Below are 20,117 nucleotides of genomic sequence, written 5' to 3'. Positions count from 1 at the left end.
CCAATTAAGGGGCAATTTAGCGTGGCCAATCCACCTAGCCTGCACATCTTTGGGTTGTGGGGGCGAAACCCACGCAAACACGGGGAGAATGTGCAAACTCCACACGGACAGTGACCCAGAGCCGGGATCGAACCTGGGACCTCGGCGCCGTGAGGCAGCAGGGTTAATCCACTGCGCCACCGTGCTGCCCTCAACAGCTGCCAGAGTTAGCGGGTTTGACATGTATTTTAACAGACAAAGTGGCTGATTGGCCACTGGTACAGAACAATTTCAAGGCTCCTGATGTCCAACAAAATTAATAGTGATAAATGCTGTGATTTGTCCAATTTATTTCCATTTTATTGCAAGTTACTCTGAGACCCCCCCCCCGCCACAGATCTGCTTTGGTTATTTCCGGCGGTCCCCTGGCGGTAGGAATGTGGAGATCCCTCAAACAGAAAGACAGGGGTTCTCTCACCGTGTGAGCTGTGCTCCCGTCATTAAACGCACAGCCAGTCAAACAGAACTGTCCCAGGGTGCCGCAGGATGCCCGAGTTTATGTCAACTCCATCCCTCCCGTTGCATTAGCTCCCTCTCTCTGGAATTCCTGTGCCCTCACTGCTTCGGGGAGAGAGGCTGTCCCTTGGGTTGGTTCCCCGCCACCTTCTCCTGCTGACAGCCGCAGTCTGCGCGCGCGTTTCTCGCGGCCTCCACTGGCTTGTTCTGTGTGAAAAAACAAACAGAAAGAAAATCACATGGACAAGGCCACAGGACTCAAATCCAAGCACAACCCACAAAGGTCCTGGCCCAACAGTTGCCTCGGAGTCAGAAGATGGTGGATATAAGATCCTGAAGGGTGTGGTCAGGGTGGATGTGGAGAGAATGTTTCTTCTTTTGGGACATGATGGAGTTTAACCCTGATAAGTGCGAGGTGATTCATTTTGGTAGGACAAATTTGAATGCGGATTACAGTGTCAACAGCAGGGTTCTGAGGAATGTGGAGGAACAGAGAGATCTCGGCGTTCATGTCCACAGATCTCTGAAGGTTGCCACTCAAGTGGATAGAGCCGTGAAGAAGGCTGATAGTGTGTTAGCGTTTATTAACAGGGGGCTTGAATTTAAGAGCCGCGGGGTTATGCTGCAACTGTACAAGGCCTTGGTTAGACCACATTTGGAGTATTGCGTGCAGTTCTGGTCACCTCATTATAGGAAAGATGTGGAAGCATTGGAAAGGGTGCAAAGGAGATTTACCAGGATGCTGCCTGGTTTGCAGGATAGGTCTTATGAGGAAAGTTTAAGGGAGCTAGGGCTTTTCTCTTTTCTAGGGCGGAGGATGATGAGAGGCGACTTAATAGAGGTTGTAAGATAATGAGGGGGATAGATAGAGTGGACGTTCAGAGACTATTTCCTCGGGTGGATGTAGCTGTTATAAGGGGGCATAACTATAAGATTCAGGGTGGGAGATATAGGAGGGATGTCCGAGGTAGGTTCTTTACTCAGAGAGTGGTTAGGGTGTGGAATGGACTGCCTGCTGTGATAGTGGAGTCGGACACTTGAGGAACTTTCAAGTGGTTATTGGATAGGCACATGGAGCACACCACAATGACAGGGAGTGGGATAGCTTGATCTTGGTTTCGGACAATGCTTGGCGCAACATCGAGGGCCGAAGGGCCCGTTCTGTGCTGTACTGTTCTATGTTCTATGACACGAGAGAGTGTACTCGTAAAACGAAGGCTTTAATAAACAGAGAACTTCGCCAGCCGGAGAGATGAGTGCTCACTGAGTGTCGCCCACAGAACGTCACTTTATATCCGGCCCCTGGGAGGTGGAGCCGGAGGCGGAGTCCCCCAGAGTTCCAAACCCGGTCTTAAAGGGACATTACATGCATGATCTTAAAGGCACATTACCCATTCATCACAGGACAATCTACAACTAGGGGGTCACTGATTATAATAAATAAGAGGTCGCTCATTTAAGGAGAAATTAGTACTGTGAGAGCTGTGAGCCTCTGGAACTCTCTTCCAGCAGAATCTTTGAAGATTTTTAAGGCAGAGCGAGGTAGGTTGATTAACAAAGGGGTGAAAGGTTATGTGGAATGAAGGTTACTATCAGAGCAGCCATGAATGGGGGAGCAGACCCTGGCAGAGTGGTATCCCGCTCCGAGCTCAGTAAGAGTCCAGTCCCAGTCCAGAGGCCCGAGTCCAAATTCGAAGCCTAAATTCAGTTCTGCTCGCAGCACTCGATCTGAGTATGATCATAGCTGACACTCGGAGCGGGTACAGAGGGAGTGCTGCAGTGTCAGAGATGCCGGGTGGAATTTCAAGCCCCCCCCCCCACTCTCTGCAGGACGATTCTACAGATCCTGGGGGTCTTTCCCGCCCACACAAAGGTCAAGATTAGTTTGTCCACCTTGGCGAAGAAGGATTTGAAGATCGGGAGGTGATCTAAACACGAAGAGGAGCCGTGGCAGGTTGTTCATCTTTATACTCTCCCCGCCAGGGAGAGCGGGAGTTAGTCCCACCTCCACAGGTCCCCCTTCACCTCCTCCACCAGGCTGGACAGGTTCCACGTGTGCAGCCGGGCCCAGTTGTGGGCTATCTGGATCCCCAGCTATCTGAACTTGGTTTGGGCCAGTTTGAACAGGAGCATTCCCAGCTTTGCTCCTTCCCCCTGGAGGTTCATCGGGAAGATTTCGCTTTTGCTCAGGTTTAATTTGTTTACCAAGAAGGCTCCGAACTTCCTCAGGAGTTCCATCATCTTTCCCATGCTGATTAAAGGGTTTGAGACATAGAGCAGCAGAGAGACTCTGTTCTCCCCGTCTCTTCCCCGAATACCTCTCCACCACTCCGCTGATCTGAGCGCGATAGCCAGTGGCTCAACTGCCAGAGCGAACAGCAACGGGGACAGCGGGCATTCCTGCCTCGTGTCTCTGTGCGGTTAGAGCTGGTGGCGTCCGTCAGTACACTCACCGTGGGAGCTCTGTACAGCAGCTTCACCCACGAGGTGTCAGAGGGACAGTACTGAGGGAGTGCTGCACTGTCAGAGGGTCAGTACTGAGGGAGAGCCGCACTGTCAGAGGGTCAATACTGAGGGAGTGCCGCACTGTCAGAGGGTCAGTACTGAGGGAGTGCCGCACTGTCAGAGGGTCAGTACTGAGGGAGTGCCGCACTGTCAGAGGGTCAGTACTGAGGGAGTGCTGCACTGTCAGAGGGTCAGTACTGAGGGAGTGCCACACTGTCAGAGGGTCAGTACTGAGGGAGTGCCGCACTGTCAGAGGGTCAGTACTGAGGGAGTGCCGCACTGTCAGAGGGTCAGTACTGAGGGAGTGCCGCACTGTCAGAGGGTCAGTACTGAGGGAGTGTTGCACTGTCAGAGGGTCAGTACTGAGGGAGTGCCACACTGTCAGAGGGCCAGTACTGAGGGAGTGCCGCACTATCAGAGGGTCAGTACTGAGGGAGTGCCGCACTGTCAGAGGGTCAGTACTGAGGGAGTGCTGCACTGTCAGAGGGTCAGTACTGAGGGAGTGCTGCACTGTCAGTGGGTCAGTACTGAGGGAGTGCCGCACTGTCAGAGGGTCAGTACTGAGGGAGTGCCACACTGTCAGAGGGTCAGTACTGAGGGAGTGCCGCACTGTCAGAGGGTCAGTACTGAGGGAGTGCCGCACTGTCAGAGGGTCAGCACTGCGGGAGTGCCGCACTGTCAGAGGGTCAGTACTGAGGGAGTGCTGCACTGTCAGAGGGTCAGTACTGAGGGAGTGCTGCACTGTCAGAAGGTCAGTACTGAGGGAGTGCTGCACTGTCAAAGGGTCAATACTGAAGGAGTGCTGCACTGTCAGAGGGTCAGTACTGAGGGAGAGCTGCACTGTCAGAGGGTCAATACTGAGGGAGTGCTGCACTGTCAGAGGGTCAGTACTGAGGGAGTGCCGCACTGTCAGAGGGTCAGTACTGAGGGAGAGCCGCACTGTCAGAGGGTCAATACTGAGGGAGTGCCGCACTGTCAGAGGGTCAGTACTGAGGGAGTGCCGCACTGTCAGAGGGTCAGTACTGAGGGAGTGCCGCACTGTCAGAGGGTCAGTACTGAGGGAGTGCTGCACTGTCAGAGGGTCAGTACTGAGGGAGTGCCACACTGTCAGAGGGTCAGTACTGAGGGAGTGCCGCACTGTCAGAGGGTCAGTACTGAGGGAGTGCCGCACTGTCAGAGGGTCAGTACTGAGGGAGTGCCGCACTGTCAGAGGGTCAGTACTGAGGGAGTGTTGCACTGTCAGAGGGTCAGTACTGAGGGAGTGCCACACTGTCAGAGGGCCAGTACTGAGGGAGTGCCGCACTATCAGAGGGTCAGTACTGAGGGAGTGCCGCACTGTCAGAGGGTCAGTACTGAGGGAGTGCTGCACTGTCAGAGGGTCAGTACTGAGGGAGTGCTGCACTGTCAGTGGGTCAGTACTGAGGGAGTGCCGCACTGTCAGAGGGTCAGTACTGAGGGAGTGCCACACTGTCAGAGGGTCAGTACTGAGGGAGTGCCGCACTGTCAGAGGGTCAGTACTGAGGGAGTGCCGCACTGTCAGAGGGTCAGCACTGCGGGAGTGCCGCACTGTCAGAGGGTCAGTACTGAGGGAGTGCTGCACTGTCAGAGGGTCAGTACTGAGGGAGTGCTGCACTGCAGAGGGTCAGTACTGAGGGAGTGCTGCACTGTCAGAGGGTCAGTACTGAGGGAGTGCTGCACTGTCAGAGGGTCAGTACTGAGGGAGTGCTGCACTGTCAGAAGGTCAGTACTGAGGGAGTGCTGCACTGTCAAAGGGTCAATACTGAAGGAGTGCTGCACTGTCAGAGGGTCAGTACTGAGGGAGAGCTGCACTGTCAGAGGGTCAATACTGAGGGAGTGCTGCACTGTCAGAGGGTCAGTACTGAGGGAGAGCTGCACTGTCAGAGGGTCAGTACTGAGGGAGAGCTGTACTGTCACAGAGAGTCAGTACTGAGGGAGTGCTGCACTGTCACAGGGTCAGCACTGAGGGACTGCTGCACTGTCAGAGGGTCAATACTGAGAGACTGCTGCACTGTCAGAGAATCAGTACTGAGGGAGTGCTGCACTGTCTGAGGGTCAGTACTGAGGGAGTGCTGCACTGTCAGAGGGTCAGTACTGAGGGAGTGCCACACTGTCAGAGAGTCAGTACTGAGGGTGCGCAGTACTGTAGGAGGGTCAGTACTGAGGGAGTGCTGCACTGTCAGAGAGTCAGTACTGAGGGTGCGCAGTACTGTAGGAGGGTCAAAACTGAGAGAATGCTGCACTGTCGGAGGGTCAGTGCAGTGTAAGTGCCGCTCTGTCCCAGGGTCAATAAAGAGGGTGAGCTGCACTGTCAGAGGGTCAGTACAGAGAGAGTGTTGGGGGAAATAATTGCAACAGGAAAAATCCAACCCGGCCAATTATCACCCTATCAGTCTACTCGCTATCATCAGCAAAGTGATGGAAGGAGTCATCAACAATGCTACCAAGCAGCACTTACTCAGCAATAACCTGCTCACGGACGCTCAGTTTGCGTTCTGCGAAGGTCACTCAGCTCCTGACCTCATCACAGCCTTGGTTCAAACATGGTCAAAAGCGCTGAACTCCAGAGGTGAGGCGAGAGTGACTGCCCTTGACATCAAGGCAGCATTTGACCGAGTGAGGCATCAAGGAGCCCGAGCTAAACTGGAGTCAATGGGAATCAGGGGGAATTCTCTCCCCTGACTGGATTCATATCCGGACAAAGGAAGGTGGTTGCGGTGGTTGGAGGTTAATCATCTCAGCTTCAGGACATCGCTACAGGAGTTCCTCAGGGTGGTGTCCTAGGCCCAACCATCTTCAGCTACTTCATCAATGACCTCCCTTCCATCATAAGGTCAGAAGTGGGGATTCTCGCAGATGACTGCACAATGTTCAGCACCATTCGCGACTCCTCAGGTAATGAAGCAGTCCCTGTCCAAATGCAGCAAGACCTGGACAATATCCAGGCTTGGGCTGACAAGTGCCAGGCAATGACCATCTCCAACACGAGAGGAACTAACCTTGACATTCTATGGCATTACCATCGCTGAATCCCCCACAATCACTATCCCAGGGGTTACCATTGATCAGAAACTGAACTGGACCCAGCCACATTAATACTGTGGCTACCAGAGCAGGTCAAAAGCTAGGAATCCTATTGGGAGTAACTCACCTCCTGACCCCCCAAAGCCTGTCCACCATCTACAAGGCACAAGTCAGGAGTGTAATGGAATACTCTCCACTTGCCAGGATGAGTCTAGCTCCAACAACACTCAAGGGTGGCACGGTAGCACAGTGGTTAGAACTATTGCTTCACAGCGCCAGATTCCCAGGTTCAATTCCTGGCTTGGGTCACTGTCTGTGTGGAGTCTGCACGTTCTCCCCGTGTCTGCGTGGGTTTCCTCCGGGTGCTCCGGTTTCCTCCCACAAGTCCTGAAAGACGTGCTGTTAGGCGAATTGGACATTCTGAATTCTCCCTCGGTGTACCCGAACAGGCGCCGGAATGTGGCGACTGGGGGCTTTTCACAGTAACTTCATTGCAGCGTTAATGTAAGCCTACTTGTGACAAAAAAGATTATTTAATAAAAAGCTCAACACCATTCAGGACAAAGCAGTCCCGCTTGATTGCTCCCCCTTCCACAAACATTCAAACCCTCCACCACTGAAGAACAGTGGCAGCCGTGTGTACCATCTACAAGATACACATCGGGAACTTGCCAAGATTTCTTAGACAACACCTTCCAAACACACGACCACTACCATCTAGAAGGCCAAGAGCAGCAGATACCTGGAAACCCCACCACCTGGAGGTTTCCCTCAAAGTCACTCAACCCCCCGACTTGGAAATATATCGGCCGTTCCTTCACTGTCGCTGGGTCAAAATCCTGGAACTCCCTCCCTAACAGCACAGTGGGTGTACCTACTCCTCAGGGACTGCAGCGGTTCAAGAAGGCAGCTCACCACCATCTTCTGAAGGGCAACTCGGGATGGGCAGTAAATGCTGGGCCTAACCAGCGACACCCACATCCCATAAATTAATTTAAAAAAAATTAAAATCCTATTCATTGATGAGGTAGGCTCCATTTCTCCTGAATCCTCTATTTTCTCTCTCCTTAATATTCCCACACTCTATCTCTGTCCTACATCCTCTGCCACTCCCTCCATCTCTCCTAAATACAATAATAATCTTTATTGTCACAAGTAGGCTTACATTGACACTGCAACGAAGTTACTGTGAAAATCCCCTCGCCGCCACATTACGGCGCCTGTTTGGGTACTCGGAGGGAGAATTCAGAATGTCCAAATTACCTAACAAGTCTTTCGGGGCTTGTGGGAGGAAACCGGAGCACCAGGAGGAAACCCATGCAGACACGGGGAGAACGTGCAGACTCCGCACAGACAGTGACCCAAGCCGGGAATCGAACCTGGGACCCTGGAGCTGTGAAGCAACAGGGCTAGCCACCGGGCTACCGTTCCGCCCTCTCACACACTTCCTCCATCTCTCCTCGAAATCCTCTCCCACCCTCTCAAAGTGAAGTGTTCGGGCTGTTCCATTCTGCTATTGAGACGACATAAAAGCGAATGGTTGCATTATTTTGGTGCGACCCCCGGTCGTGTGAGGCCAGGGTCTGAGAATCCCACCATGCAGAAGACCTAAGCTGGCCACTAAATGCAACTTATCGGAATGTTCACTGGAGCTAATCTCTTTGTGCAGGCACGAGTCCGAGCGGGAGCTTTGTTCTCTCCGAGTGGGTCAGGCAATTCCACAGGATGGGAGTGAACGGGAAAAGGGATCAAACACACTGCAGTTTACCGGGAGTTGGCAGTGTAAGCTCACAACGAACCGATTCGCTCGACATGAGTGAACGCCAGTGCGACTTGGCCATGCGATAAGCACATCGGGGGAATTAAAGCTCCTTCCAACAGTGCCGTAGATAGATAATCGAGAATACGGCACACTGTGAGATTACACAGAGAGCTGGCTTCAGAGATGATCCATTTCTAAATATTATCAGTCACAGTGCTGCATGGAGCATTCAGTTCGGGATTTCTCTGGTGGAACAGGGCACGTGAGCCTCCAGCCAAAGAGAACGGGACCCGTTGCCAGAACATCAATATGTTTTTACATTACTTCAATTTCTAACACAGACAAAATAGTAACATCAGGCAGAATTGGTTTGGATCTCGTTATTTTCCCTTCAATGATGCTGAGAGCGCACATAAGCTTTTAACACACAAGATTTTCATCCCGGGCTTGAGTGGTCTAAGAGTATTAACCATCACTTGGAACGAAAAGTGGCTTGGGGAAAGGCAATGAGAGGAAGCGGCAGTATGGTGTGAAACGACGTATGGGGTCCTCTCACCTCCTGTTGGCAACGGTTCAAACAACTGTACGGTTACAAAACTTTGGAACGGTGTGCGTCCAGCAAAATAAAGAGATTGGAATGAAGAACGATTTGGTGGCACAGTGGTTAGCACTGCTGCCTCACAGCGCCAGGGACCCGGGTACCATCCCGGCCTCGGTTGATTGTCCATGTGGAGTTTGCGTTTCTCCCCGTGTCGGCGTGGGTTTCCTCCGGGCGCTCCGGTTTCCTCCCACAGTCCAAAGACGTGCGGGTTAGGTGGATTGGCAGTGATCAATGCTCAGCTGGGTCATTGAATAGTTTTAAGACAGAGAGACGTTCTTGACTAACAAAGGGGTCAAAGGTTATCGGGGCTAGGTGGGAAATTGAGGCCACAATCAGATCCGCCATGATCTCACTGAATGGCGGAGCAGGCTGGAGGGGCCGAATGGCCTACCACTGCTCCCAATTCATACGTTTGTACGTGAGGCAATCTGCACTACTCTGTCGGAATGCTTATTTTGGGAATTACTCTTCTGTCAATAATAAATTAAATGATCCATCCGACCCATTACTGTCTCTAGCTTTATGAACCTGTTTAATGGGTAAAGAACTCACCCAAGCGACTGCAACCAATTTACAATAAGACCCACATGTCCCCCAGTTTCTGATATAACTTTGGAAAAGTGGCGGCAATGTGAACATTGTAACCTCTCACTAACAGCAACGATATAAATGAGCAGATATTGGGTTGAGAGATCCATGTTTGAGCAGGAATTGGGGGGGGGGGGCTGCGAAGTTTGGGCAGGTGGTTGGCTGGGGGATGGTGTTGGGCGAGGAGGGGTTGGGCAGGGGAATGCATGGGGGTTGGGCAGATGGGTGGGTGGGGGGTTGAGCAGGGGGATGGACGGGATTTGGGCAGGCAGGGGAGGTTAGGCGGGGGTGTTGGGCAGGGGACTGGGTGAGGGGGGGGGTCGGCAGTTGGATGGGCAGGTGGAAGGGCGGAGGCGTCGGGTACTGGGCTGGGGCGGGGGGGCTGGGCAAAGGGAAGGGCAGGAGGAGTTGGACAGGTAGATGAGTGGGGGGGGTTGGGCAGGAGGCGTTGGGCAGGTAGATGGGTGGGGTATTGGGCAGTGGGCGTTGGCCAGAGGGATGGGTGAGGGAGGTTGGGCAGGCAGGGGCTGGGTTGGGCAAGGGATTGGGCAGGCAGGGGCTGATTTGAGCAGGGTGTTGGGCAGGCAGGGGTTGGGCAGGGAGTTGGGGAGGCAGGGGTTGGGTTGGGCAGGGAGTTGGGGAGGCAGGGGTTGGGTTGGGCAGGGGGATGGGCGGGTGTTGGGCAGGCAGGGCTGGGGAGCAGGGTGTTGGGCAGGCAGGGGCTGGATTGAGCAAGGGCTTAGGCAGGCAGGGGCAGGGTGGGGAAAGGGATTGGTCAGGCAGGGGCTGGGTTGAGCAGGGAGTTGGGCAGGCAGGGGTTGGGTTGGGCAGCGGGATGGGCAGGCAGGGGCTGGGTTGAGCAGGGAATTGGGCAGGCAGGGGCTGGGTTGGGTAGGCAGGGGCTGGTTTGGGCAGGGGGTGGGCGGGTGTTGGGCAGGCAGGGCTGGGTGGGGAAAGGGATTGGTCAGGCAGGGGCTGGGTTGGCAGGCAGGGGCTGGTTTGGGCAGGGGGATGGGCGGGTGTTGGGCAGGCAGGGCTGGGGAGCAGGGTGTTGGGCAGGCAGGGGCTGGATTGAGCAAGGGCTTGGGCAGGCAGGGGTTGGGTTGGACAGCGGAATGGGCAGGCAGGGGCTGAGTTGGACCTCATTTGAATCTGAAATGCAGCACTTCTGATAATCTATCTGTGGTCGAGCCTCTTCAACCTCTGAACCCACAACATTCAGCCTGTGGTGTGAGAGTAGTACCAACTATCCATGGCTGACACTTTGGCGGACATTGATGTATCCTGATTAACCAGTGTATAAATGGGTATTCACAGAATGGTCACGGCACGGAAAGAGGCTATTCGGCCTATCGTGCCTGTGTTGGCTCTTCAAAGGAGCAAACCACAGTCACTGCCGTGCATATTCCCTGTTGCTCTGCAAAGCTTCCCTTTTCCGATAATGATCCAATTCCCTCTTGAATGTCTGGATTGAAGTGGCCTCCACTACACACTCAGGCGGCACATCCCAGATCACAACCACTCGCTATGTGAAAAGGTTTCTCCTCATGTCGCTGTTGGTTCTGTTGCCAATTACTTTGAATCCGGCCTATCTGTGCCTCGATCCTTCCATGAGTGGGATCAGTTTCCCCCCCCCCCCCCAGTCTACTCTGTCCAGACCTCTCATGATCTTGAACATCTCGATCAAATCTTTTCTCGACCGTCACTTCTCTGGGGCGGCAGGGTGGCGCAGTGGGTTAGCCCTGCTGCCTCACGGCACCGAGGTCCCAGGTTCGATCCCGGCTCCGGGTCACTGTCCGTGAGGAGTTTGCACAGTCTCCCCGTGTCTGCGTGGGTTTCGCCCCCACCACCCAAAGATGCGCAAGGTGGGTGGATTGGCCACGCTAAAATTGCCCCTCATTTGGAATTTTATTTTTTAGAAAAACCTTCTCTTCTCTGAGGAGACCTGGCCTCTCCAATCTTTCTTGTTGTTTTTTTGTTTGCTCTGTGAATGTCTGATATCACACTTGGAGAACTGTGTGCAGTTCCAGTCTCCGCATCGCTACAGCGACAGAGGGACGGGAGAAGGTGCAAAGAAAAAGATTTTGGAGGATGGTGCCAGAACTGAGAGGTTGTAAACACAAATGAGGAACAGACTGGGACTCGTTCCTCTGGGAAAGAAAAGGTGGAGGGGGGATGGGGGGGGGGTTTCAGTCGGGTCGAGAAATTATTTCCACTTGCAGGAGCACAGGGCTTAGGGGCAGGAGTGCGGCCGTGCGGCCCCTTCAGCCTGGTCCGTCCTTCAGTACGATCAAAACTGATCTGGTTGGGGTCTCAACTCCATTTTCCTGTCTCCCCACGACCCTCGACTCCCTTGCCTCTCAGAAAACTGCACAACTCAACCTTGCGAGGCCCGGCCTCCACTGCTGTCTGAGGGAAAGAGAATTCCTCAGATCCATGACCCTGTGAGAGAAAAACATTCTCCTCATCTCTGTCCGAAAAGGGAGATCCTTAAACTGTGCCCCCTGTCTCCAGTCTCCCCCACAAGGTGGCAACCTGCTCCAGGCATCCACCCTGCCAAATCCCCTTGGGACCCAGTGGTTTCAATAAGTTTGCCTCTCATTCTTCCAAACTCCAGTCGGTGTAGGCCCGGACTGCCCGACCGTTCCTCGTAGGAAACCCGCCCCCACCCCGGGAATGACCCTAAACGAACCTTCCCTCGCACTGCTTCGAGCGCGACGATATCTTTCCTCGTGAATTCTTGGAGGGAAGACCAAAGTTGGGGCTCATAAAAGGAGACGTTCATCAATCAGTCCAACAAGGAACTATCCAGACGGTGGTGCAAATTAGGCATTCACCTCCGCAGGGAACAGTTGAGGCGAAGAGTGTGTGGCAGTCACCACTGTTGTATTATATTGTGCATATATTGGTATTACGGTAAGGCCCCTGTACTACAGGTACGGGGGTAGATCCCTGCCTGCTGGCTCCGCCCAGTAGGCGGAGTATAAATGTGTGTGCTCTCCGAACAGCAGCCATTTCGGCAGCAGCTGCAGGAGGCCACACATCGCTGTGTAATAAAGCCTCGATTACTCTCTACTCGTCGTAATTGATAGTGCATCAGAGCGCTGATGCATTTAAGGGTGTACTGGATAAGCACAGAAGGGGGGGGAAGGAACATGAAGTATATGCAGATTGGGGAGGGGGGGGGGGGGGGGGCGAAGGCGAAGTAGGGTCAAGTGGAGCTGCTGGCCGAACAGAGATGTAAATTTAGTGGGCCGTGGTTGAAATGCTCGAAGCTGCCTGTGGATGGCGCTGCCTGCCTGGCAGTGAGCAGCTCGGAGTCAGTGGCAGGAGGCAGTAAATTATGGCAGCAATATAGGGAGGCGAGCCAATTTGGGATTTATTTCGTAGCAATTAACAATAAAGCAAACACTACTCGAGACCCGAATAAATCATTAAATGCCAGCAATTCTCCCACTCAACAGCTGTGAAATAGGAAATATAAATAAAATCTCACAAAGTGCAGGGAGAGTGAGAAAGGGCATAATGATGACAATACCATGGGTGTCTCCATTTGTTCACTCCAGCTCAGGTATGTTGAGTGCATCTGTTGTGACGTGAACCGGTGCTGGCTCCCCCTCCCCCAGTTGTCCTCACGCTCTTCAACCCAATGTCAGACCCACTTTGCAGCTTTCAAAAACACTCTTGTGTTTATGTAGCCGGCTTTTAAAAAAAAATACACAAAATGAAACAGATGTTTACAGACGAGAAACTCCACTTCCCAGCCTGCCTGCCTCAGCAGGAATTGTCCAGGAGAAAGTAATCCCCGCACAGGATCGGGAGGGGAATAAAGCAGGGGAGAGAGAGAGGGAGGGAGAAAGAGGGAGAGAGCGAGGGAGAGATGGAGCGAGAGAGAGAGAGGGAGAGACAGAGAGAGAGAGAAAGAGAGGGAGAGGGAGAGAGAGGGGGAGAGAGAGAGAAAGAGGGGGAGAGGGAGAGAGAGAGAAAGAGAGGGAAAGGGAGAGAAGAGAGAGAGAGAGAAAGAGGGAGAGAGAGAGAGGAGAGAGAGAGAAAGAGGGGGAGAGAAAGGGAGAGAGAGAGGGAGAGGAAAGAGAGGGAGAGAGAGAGTGAGAGAGAGAAAGAGGGGAGAGAGAAGAGAGAGAGAGGGAGAGGGAGAGAGAGACAGAGGAGAGAGAGAGAAAGAGGGAGAGGAAGAGAGAGAGGGAGAGCGAGAGAAAGAGAGGGAGAGAGAGAGAGTGAGAGAGAGAAACAGAGGGAGAGAGAGAGAAAGAGTGAGAGAGGGAGAGAGAGAAAGAAGGAGAGAGAAAGAGAGAGAGAGAAAGAGGGAGAGAGAGAGAGAAAGAGGGAGAGAGAGAGATAAAGAGAAAGAGGGGAGCGGTGATGGGGAAATGAAGGGAGAGGAGGAAAGAAGGAGGCCGGGAAGAGAAAAGGGTAGAGCGGAGAAAGAAAGAGCTGGGAGGATAGAGAGCGAAAGATATTGAAAAGAAGTGGGGCAGAGAATGAATGCAGGGAAACAGGGAGTGAGTGTGAAACAGAAAATGGGACGGGTGACAAAGAACGAGAGAATGAAAGAGAAAATGGGTGAGAGAGATCAAAGGAGTGTAGATGGTGACAGAGAACGAGACTGCTGATGTGGTGAGGAGTATTTTTTCATTAATGTACGGAATGTGGGCGTCACTGGCTCAGGCAGCAGTTACTGCCCGTCCCTAGTTGCACTTGGGAATCCACAGAAATCCTGCACTGCAGAAGAATGCCATTCAGCCCATCGAGTCTGCATCGACCCTCCATAAGAGCATCCTACCAGACCCACTCCCTCGCCCTATCCATGTAACCCTGCGCATTGACCGTGGCCAATCCATTTAACCTGCATATCTTTGGACTGTGTGAGAAAACCAGGGCACTCGGAGGAAACCCACGCAGACAGGTGCAGACCCCGCACAGTCACCAAAGGTCAGAATCAACTCTGGCGCGGTGAGGCAGGGGTGCTAACCGCTGTGCCACCTTGCTGCTCATGGTGAGGAGGTGGTGGTGAGCTGCCTACCTGAACCGCTGCAGTGCACATGCTTTAGGTTAACCCAAAGTGCCATTAGGGAGAGAATTTTAGGATGTTGACTTGGAGGGGAACCTCCAGGTGGTGGGGTTCCCAGGTATCTGCTGCTCTTGTCCTTCTAGATGGTAGTGGTCATGGGTTTGGAAGGTGCTGCCTAAGGAACCTTGGTGAGTTACTGCAGTTCATATTGTAGATGGCACACACGGCTGCTACTGTGCGTCGGTGGCGGAGGGTTTGAATATTTGTGGAAGGGGGGAGCAATCGAGCGGGGCTGCTTTGTCCTGGATGGTGTCGAGCTTCTTGAGTGTTGTTGGAGCTGCTCATCCAGGCAAGTGGAGAGTATTCCATTACACTCCTGACTTGTGCCTTGTAGATGGTGGACAGGCTTTGGGAGGGGGGGGGGGGGGGGGGGGGGGGGGTCAGGAGGTGAATTACTTGCCGTAGGGTTCCTAGTCTTTGTCCTGCCCTGGTAGCCACAGTATTAATATGGCTAGTCCGGTTCAGTTTCTGATCAATGGTAACCCCCAGGATGTTGACTGTGGGGGATTCAGCGATGATAATGCCATTGAATGTCAAGGGACAATGGTTAGATCCTCTCTTGTAGGAGATGGCCATTGCCTGGCACTTGAGGGGCGTGAATGTAACTTGCCACTTGTCAGCCCGAGCCTGGATATTGTCCAGGTCTTGCTGCATTTGGACAGGGACTGCTTCACTATCTGAGGAGTCGTGAATTCACTGGGTTGGATTTGTCCTGCTTTTTGTGTACAGGATATACCTGGGCAATTTTCCACATTGCTGGGTAGGTGCTGGTGTTGTAGCTGTACTGGAACAGCTTGGACCAGCTTGGATAGGGGCGCGGCAAGTTCTGGAGCACAAGTCTTCAGTACTCAGTCAAATGCTGCCTGAATGTGAAGTGGAGGGTGAGGGGTTAGTAAATGCAGATCGCGATCATTGCGCTGGAAGTTAAGGAGCCAGTACCGCTGCCAGAGAACAACCAGGCAATGTGCCTCAACGACTACCGCCCAGTGGCCTTGCCATCGATCATGCTTTGAGAGGTTGGTCATGAGACACATCAACTCCATATTCCCAGAATGCCTTGATCCACTGCAATTCGCATTCCGCCACAACGCCACAGCAGACGCCATCTCCCTGGCCCTACACTCATCCCTGGAGCATCTCCACAACAAGGACTCCTGCATCCGACTCCTATTCATTAACTACAGCTCTGCCTTCAACACCATAATCCCAGTCAAGCTCATATCAAAACTCTAAAACCTAGGACTTGGCTCCTCCTTCTGCAACTGGATCCTCGATTTCCTGACCCATAGGCCACAATTGGATAAACAACAACACCTCCGCCATGATAGTCCTCAATACCAGGGCCCCACAAGGCTGCGTACTTAGCCTCCTAATATACTCCCTGTACACACACGAGTGTGGTAAAATTCTCCATCTACAAGTTTGCTGATAACACGACCGTAGTGGGTCGGATCTTGAACAACGATGAGTACAGGAGGGAGATAGAGAACTTAGTAGAGTGGCGTAACAACAACAATCTCTCCCTCAATGCAAAATTAAGGAGCTGGTCATTGACTTCAGGAAGCAAAGTAGCGTACACACCCCTGTCTGCATCAATGGTGCCGAGGTGGACATAGTTGACAGTTTCAAATTCTTAGGTGTGCACATCACAATCTATCTATATTGGTCCACCCACATCGACGCTACGACCAAGAAAGCACAACAGCGCCTATACTTCCTCAGGAAACTAAGGAAATTTGGCATATCCACATTGACTCTTACCAATTTTTACAGATGCACCATAGAAAGCAACGGATCAGGCTGCATCACAGCCTGGTATGGCAACTGCTCGGCCCAGGACCGCAAGAAACTTCAGAGTCATGAACACCGCCCAGTCCCTCACACGAACCCGCCTCCCACCCACTGATTGTCTACACCTCCCACTGCTTTGGGAAAGCGGGCAGCATAATCAAAGACCCCTCCCACCTGGGTTATTCTCTCTTCCAACTTCTTCCATCGGGCAGGAGATCCAAAAGTCTGAGAACACGCACGAACAGACTCAAAAACAGTTTCTTCCCCACTGTTCCAGACTCCTGAATGACCCTCTGATGGACTGAACTGATCTCTCCGCGCATATTCTCTACTGTGTAGCACTCGACTCCGTATTCATCACCGGTGTCTGTGTCTATGTATTTACACTGTGTGTCTGCTGTACGTCCTATGTTTTTCATGTATGGAACGATCTGTACTTTTCATTATACCTCGGTACACATGACAATAAATCATAATCGAATCAAAGGTTAGCAGATGCTGATAGGTGGGGAAGTTGCTACGGGAAGCCTCTGTTTAGTTTGCACTGTAGTCGTAAGACGTGCCGCCCCCAGTAACCACACTCCAACCATTGGCTGTCTGGCATGCCAATAGTAGGGGCAGGCTGTAGGGGGGGGCGAGGGGAGTGGGTGGCATTGGCACAGTGGTTAGCACTGCTGCCTCACAGTGCCAGGGACCCGGGTTCGATTTCGACTTCAGGTGACTGTGTGGAGTTTGCACGTTCTCCCCCGTGTGTGCGTGGGTTTCCTCCGGGTGCTCCCGTTTCCTCCCACAGTCCAAAGATGTGCAGGTTAGGTGGATCGGCCATGCTAAATTGACCCTTAGTGTCCAAAGGTTAGGTGGGGTTACAGGGTGAGGGCGGGGGATTGGGCCTAGATAGGGTGCTCTTTCGACGGGATGGTGCAGACTCGATGGGCCAATTGGCCTCCTTTTGCACTGTCGGGATTCTATGATTATCTAGTGTTCTGTAAGGCACATGGAATTCCAGGTTCAGTCCCTAACCAGTGCTGGCTGATCGCAGCTTTTATGACATTCTTGGTACCACAGTTGGCCGGTGTAGTGGATTTTTTGGGGTGAGGGCCAGGCGGGGAGGAAGCAAGTGAGGGTACCTGCTTCTGATCACCGTCGAGTAACCCGTGTTGACGAACACCACAAAGAGATCTCACGAGGTATGGAATTTGGGTTCAACTGTGATGCACCCAAAATGCCTTGGCTCAAACATGAAGGATGTCCAATCTGACAACCTGCCCGAGATGTCCCAGAAGCAGAAAAGGTGCAGGCCTTCCTGCAGAGTGTCAGCCACGGGCTCAGAGGTTAGCGCCCTCGCCTCGGAGTCTGAAGGTCATGGATGCAAGGCCCACCCTTGAGGCTTCAGCACAAGAGCAAGGCCGGCGCTCCCGGTACAGCGAGCTGGCCCATCTTCATCCCTCAACGAATGCTATGAAGGACAGGTGATCTGGTCATTATCCCGCTGCCGTTTGTGGGACCTGGCGGTGCGCGAATCGGCCGCAGAGTTTCCTGTGCTCCAGACGGTGAGTACACTCCCAAAAGCCCTTCGCTGGCTGTGAAGCACTTCGGGATAGTCTGTGACTGTGAAAGGTTATCGGAAATGTGAGTTCTGTTTCTCCTGTAGCACAGAGTGACTTTGATCAGGGTTCTTGCGGGAGAGGAAACATTCATGCACAATTTTGCTGAGATTCTGCATCGTGACAACAGCAGGACAAGAGGCGGTGTTAAGAACTGTGTTTTTCAGGTTTTGAAATTGCAACCCTGGCTGGGAAGCCCATACCTGCAAGGTTACCTGTCTCCGCATTGGTAAAATAGAGGTAGCGACAGAGTTCAGGTCTGGTACACACTGTCAGCACTACTGATACCTTTTGCATTTGTCTTCAATGTAACCTCCTACCCTGTAAGGACAGAAACGTAAGAAATAGCAGCAGGAATAGGCCATTCGGCCCATCAAGCCTGCTTCGCCATTCAACCAGGCGATGGCTCGCCTTCCAGCTGAATTCCACTCACCCACAACATCTCCATTTCCCCTTGTGTGCAGAATATACTCAGCAACTGAGGATCCGCAACTCTCTCAGGCTGCACAATTCCAAACATCCACAATCCTATTGAGTGAACAGTAAGAAGTCTTACAACACCAGGTTAAAGTCCAACAGGTTTGTTTGGAATCACTATCTTTCGGAGCGCAGCTCCTTCCTCAGGTGAGTGACTCACCTGAAGAAGGGGCTACGGTTTCCTCCCACAGTCCAAAGATGTGCAGGTTAGGTGGATCGGTCACGGTTAATTGCCCCTTAGCTGAGGAACTAAATAAGTACTTTGCGTCAGTCTTCACAGTAGAAGACATGAGTAATATCCCAACAATTCAGGAGAGTCGGGGGCAGAGTTAAATATGGTACCCATCACAAAGGAGAAAGTGCTAGAGAAACTAAGAGGTCTAAAGATTGATAAATCTCCGGGCCCAGATGGGCTACATCCTAGAGTTCTAAAGGAGATAGCTGAAGAAATAGTGGAGGCGTTAGTTATGATCTTTCAAAAGTCACTGGAGTCAGGGAAAGTCCCAGAGGATTGGAAAATCGCTGTTGTAACCCCCCTGTTCAAGAAGGGAACAAGGAAAAAGATGGAAAATTATAGGCCAATTAGCCTAACCTCGGCTGTTGGCAAGATTCTAGAATCCATTGTTAAGGATGAGATTTCTAAATTCTTGGAAGTGCAGGGTCGGATTAGGACAAGTCAGCATGGATTTAGTAAGGGGAGGTCGTGCCTGACAAACCTGTTAGAGTTCTTTGAAGAGATAACAAATAGGTTAGACCAAGGAGAGCCAATGGATGTTATCTATCTCGACTTCCAAAAGGCCTTTGATAAGGTGCCTCACGGGAGACTGCTGAGTAAAATAAGGGCCCATGGTATTCGAGGCAAGGTACTAACATGGATTGACGATTGGCTGTCAGGCAGAAGGCAGAGAGTTGGGAGAAAAGGTTAATTTTCGGAATGGCAACCGGTGACGAGTGGTGTCCCGCAGGGTTCAGTGTTGGGGCCACAGCTGTTCTCTTTATATATTAACGAACTAGATGATGGGACTGGGGGCATTCTGGCTAAATTTGCCGATGATACAAAGATAGGTGGAGGGGCAGGTAGTATGGAGGAGGTGGGGAGGCTGCAGAAAGATTTAGACAGTTTAGGAGAGTGGTCCAAGAAATGGCTGATGAAATTCAACGTGGGCAAGTGCGAGGTCTTGCACTTTGGAAAAAAGAATAGAGGCATGGACTATTTTCTAAACGGTGACAAAATTCATAATGCTGACGTGCAAAGGGACTTGGGAGTCCTAGTCCAGGATTCTCTAAAGGTAAACTTGCAGGTTGAGTCCGTAATTAAGAAAGCAAATGCAATGTTGTCATTTATCTCAAGAGGTTTGGAATATAAAAGCAGGGATGTACTTCTGAAGCTTTATAAAGCATTAGTTAGGCCCCATTTAGAATACTGTGAGCAATTTTAGGCCCCACACCTCAGGAAGGACATACTGGCACCGGAGCGGGTCCAGCGGAGATTCACACGGATGATCGCAGGAATGGTAGGCCTAACATACGATGAACGTCTGAGGATCCTGGGATTATATTCATTGGAGTTTAGGAGGTTGAGGGGAGATCTAATAGAAACTTACAAGATAATGAATGGCTTAGATAGGGTGGACGTAGGGAAGTTGTTTCCATTAGCAGGGGAGACTAGGACCCGGGGGCACAGCCTTAGAATAAAAGGGAGTCACTTTAGAACAGAGATGAGGAGAAGTTTCTTCAGCCAGAGAGTGGTGGGTCTGTGGAATTCATTGCCACAGAGTGCGGTGGAGGCCGGGACGTTGAGTGTCTTTAAGATAGAAGTTGATAAATTCTTGATTTCTCGAGGAATTAAGGGCTATGGAGAGAGAGCGGGTAAATGGAGTTGAAATCAGACATGATTGAATGGTGGAGTGGACTCGATGGGCCGAATGGCCTTACTTCCGCTCCTATGTCTTATGGTCTAAGAGTCCAAAGGTTAGGTGGGGTTACGGGGATAGGGTGGTGGAGTGAGCCTAGGTAGGTGCTCTTTCGGAGGGTTGGTGCAGACTCGATGGGCCAAATGGCCTCCTTCCACACTGTAGGGATTCAATGATATCTATGAACCACAGTCTTTGGCAGTACTTTCCAGACCCTAACCTCCCACTGGAAAGGCTTTTCCTCCTATCA

General features: G+C 52.1%; 1 protein-coding gene across 2 annotated transcripts in view; it reads right to left on the bottom strand.

The window, feature by feature from the left end:
* Positions 1-317: 317 nt before the first annotated feature.
* Positions 318-20,117, bottom strand: part of dph1 (diphthamide biosynthesis 1) — a 1,014,294-nt gene continuing 994,494 nt past the window's right edge. For both annotated transcript variants that reach the window (XM_072469877.1, XM_072469878.1), the window contains one exon: positions 318-702. In XM_072469877.1, coding sequence (XP_072325978.1) covers positions 595-702 — 108 coding nt within the window. In that variant the 3' untranslated portion in view covers positions 318-594. The remainder of the gene's footprint in view (positions 703-20,117) is intronic.

Source organism: Scyliorhinus torazame, chromosome 12, assembly GCF_047496885.1.
Source record: "Scyliorhinus torazame isolate Kashiwa2021f chromosome 12, sScyTor2.1, whole genome shotgun sequence".
Taxonomy (NCBI): domain Eukaryota; kingdom Metazoa; phylum Chordata; class Chondrichthyes; order Carcharhiniformes; family Scyliorhinidae; genus Scyliorhinus; species Scyliorhinus torazame.
The sequence above is the reverse complement of the archived record's forward strand: the minus strand, read 5'-3'. Positions and strand labels throughout refer to the sequence as shown.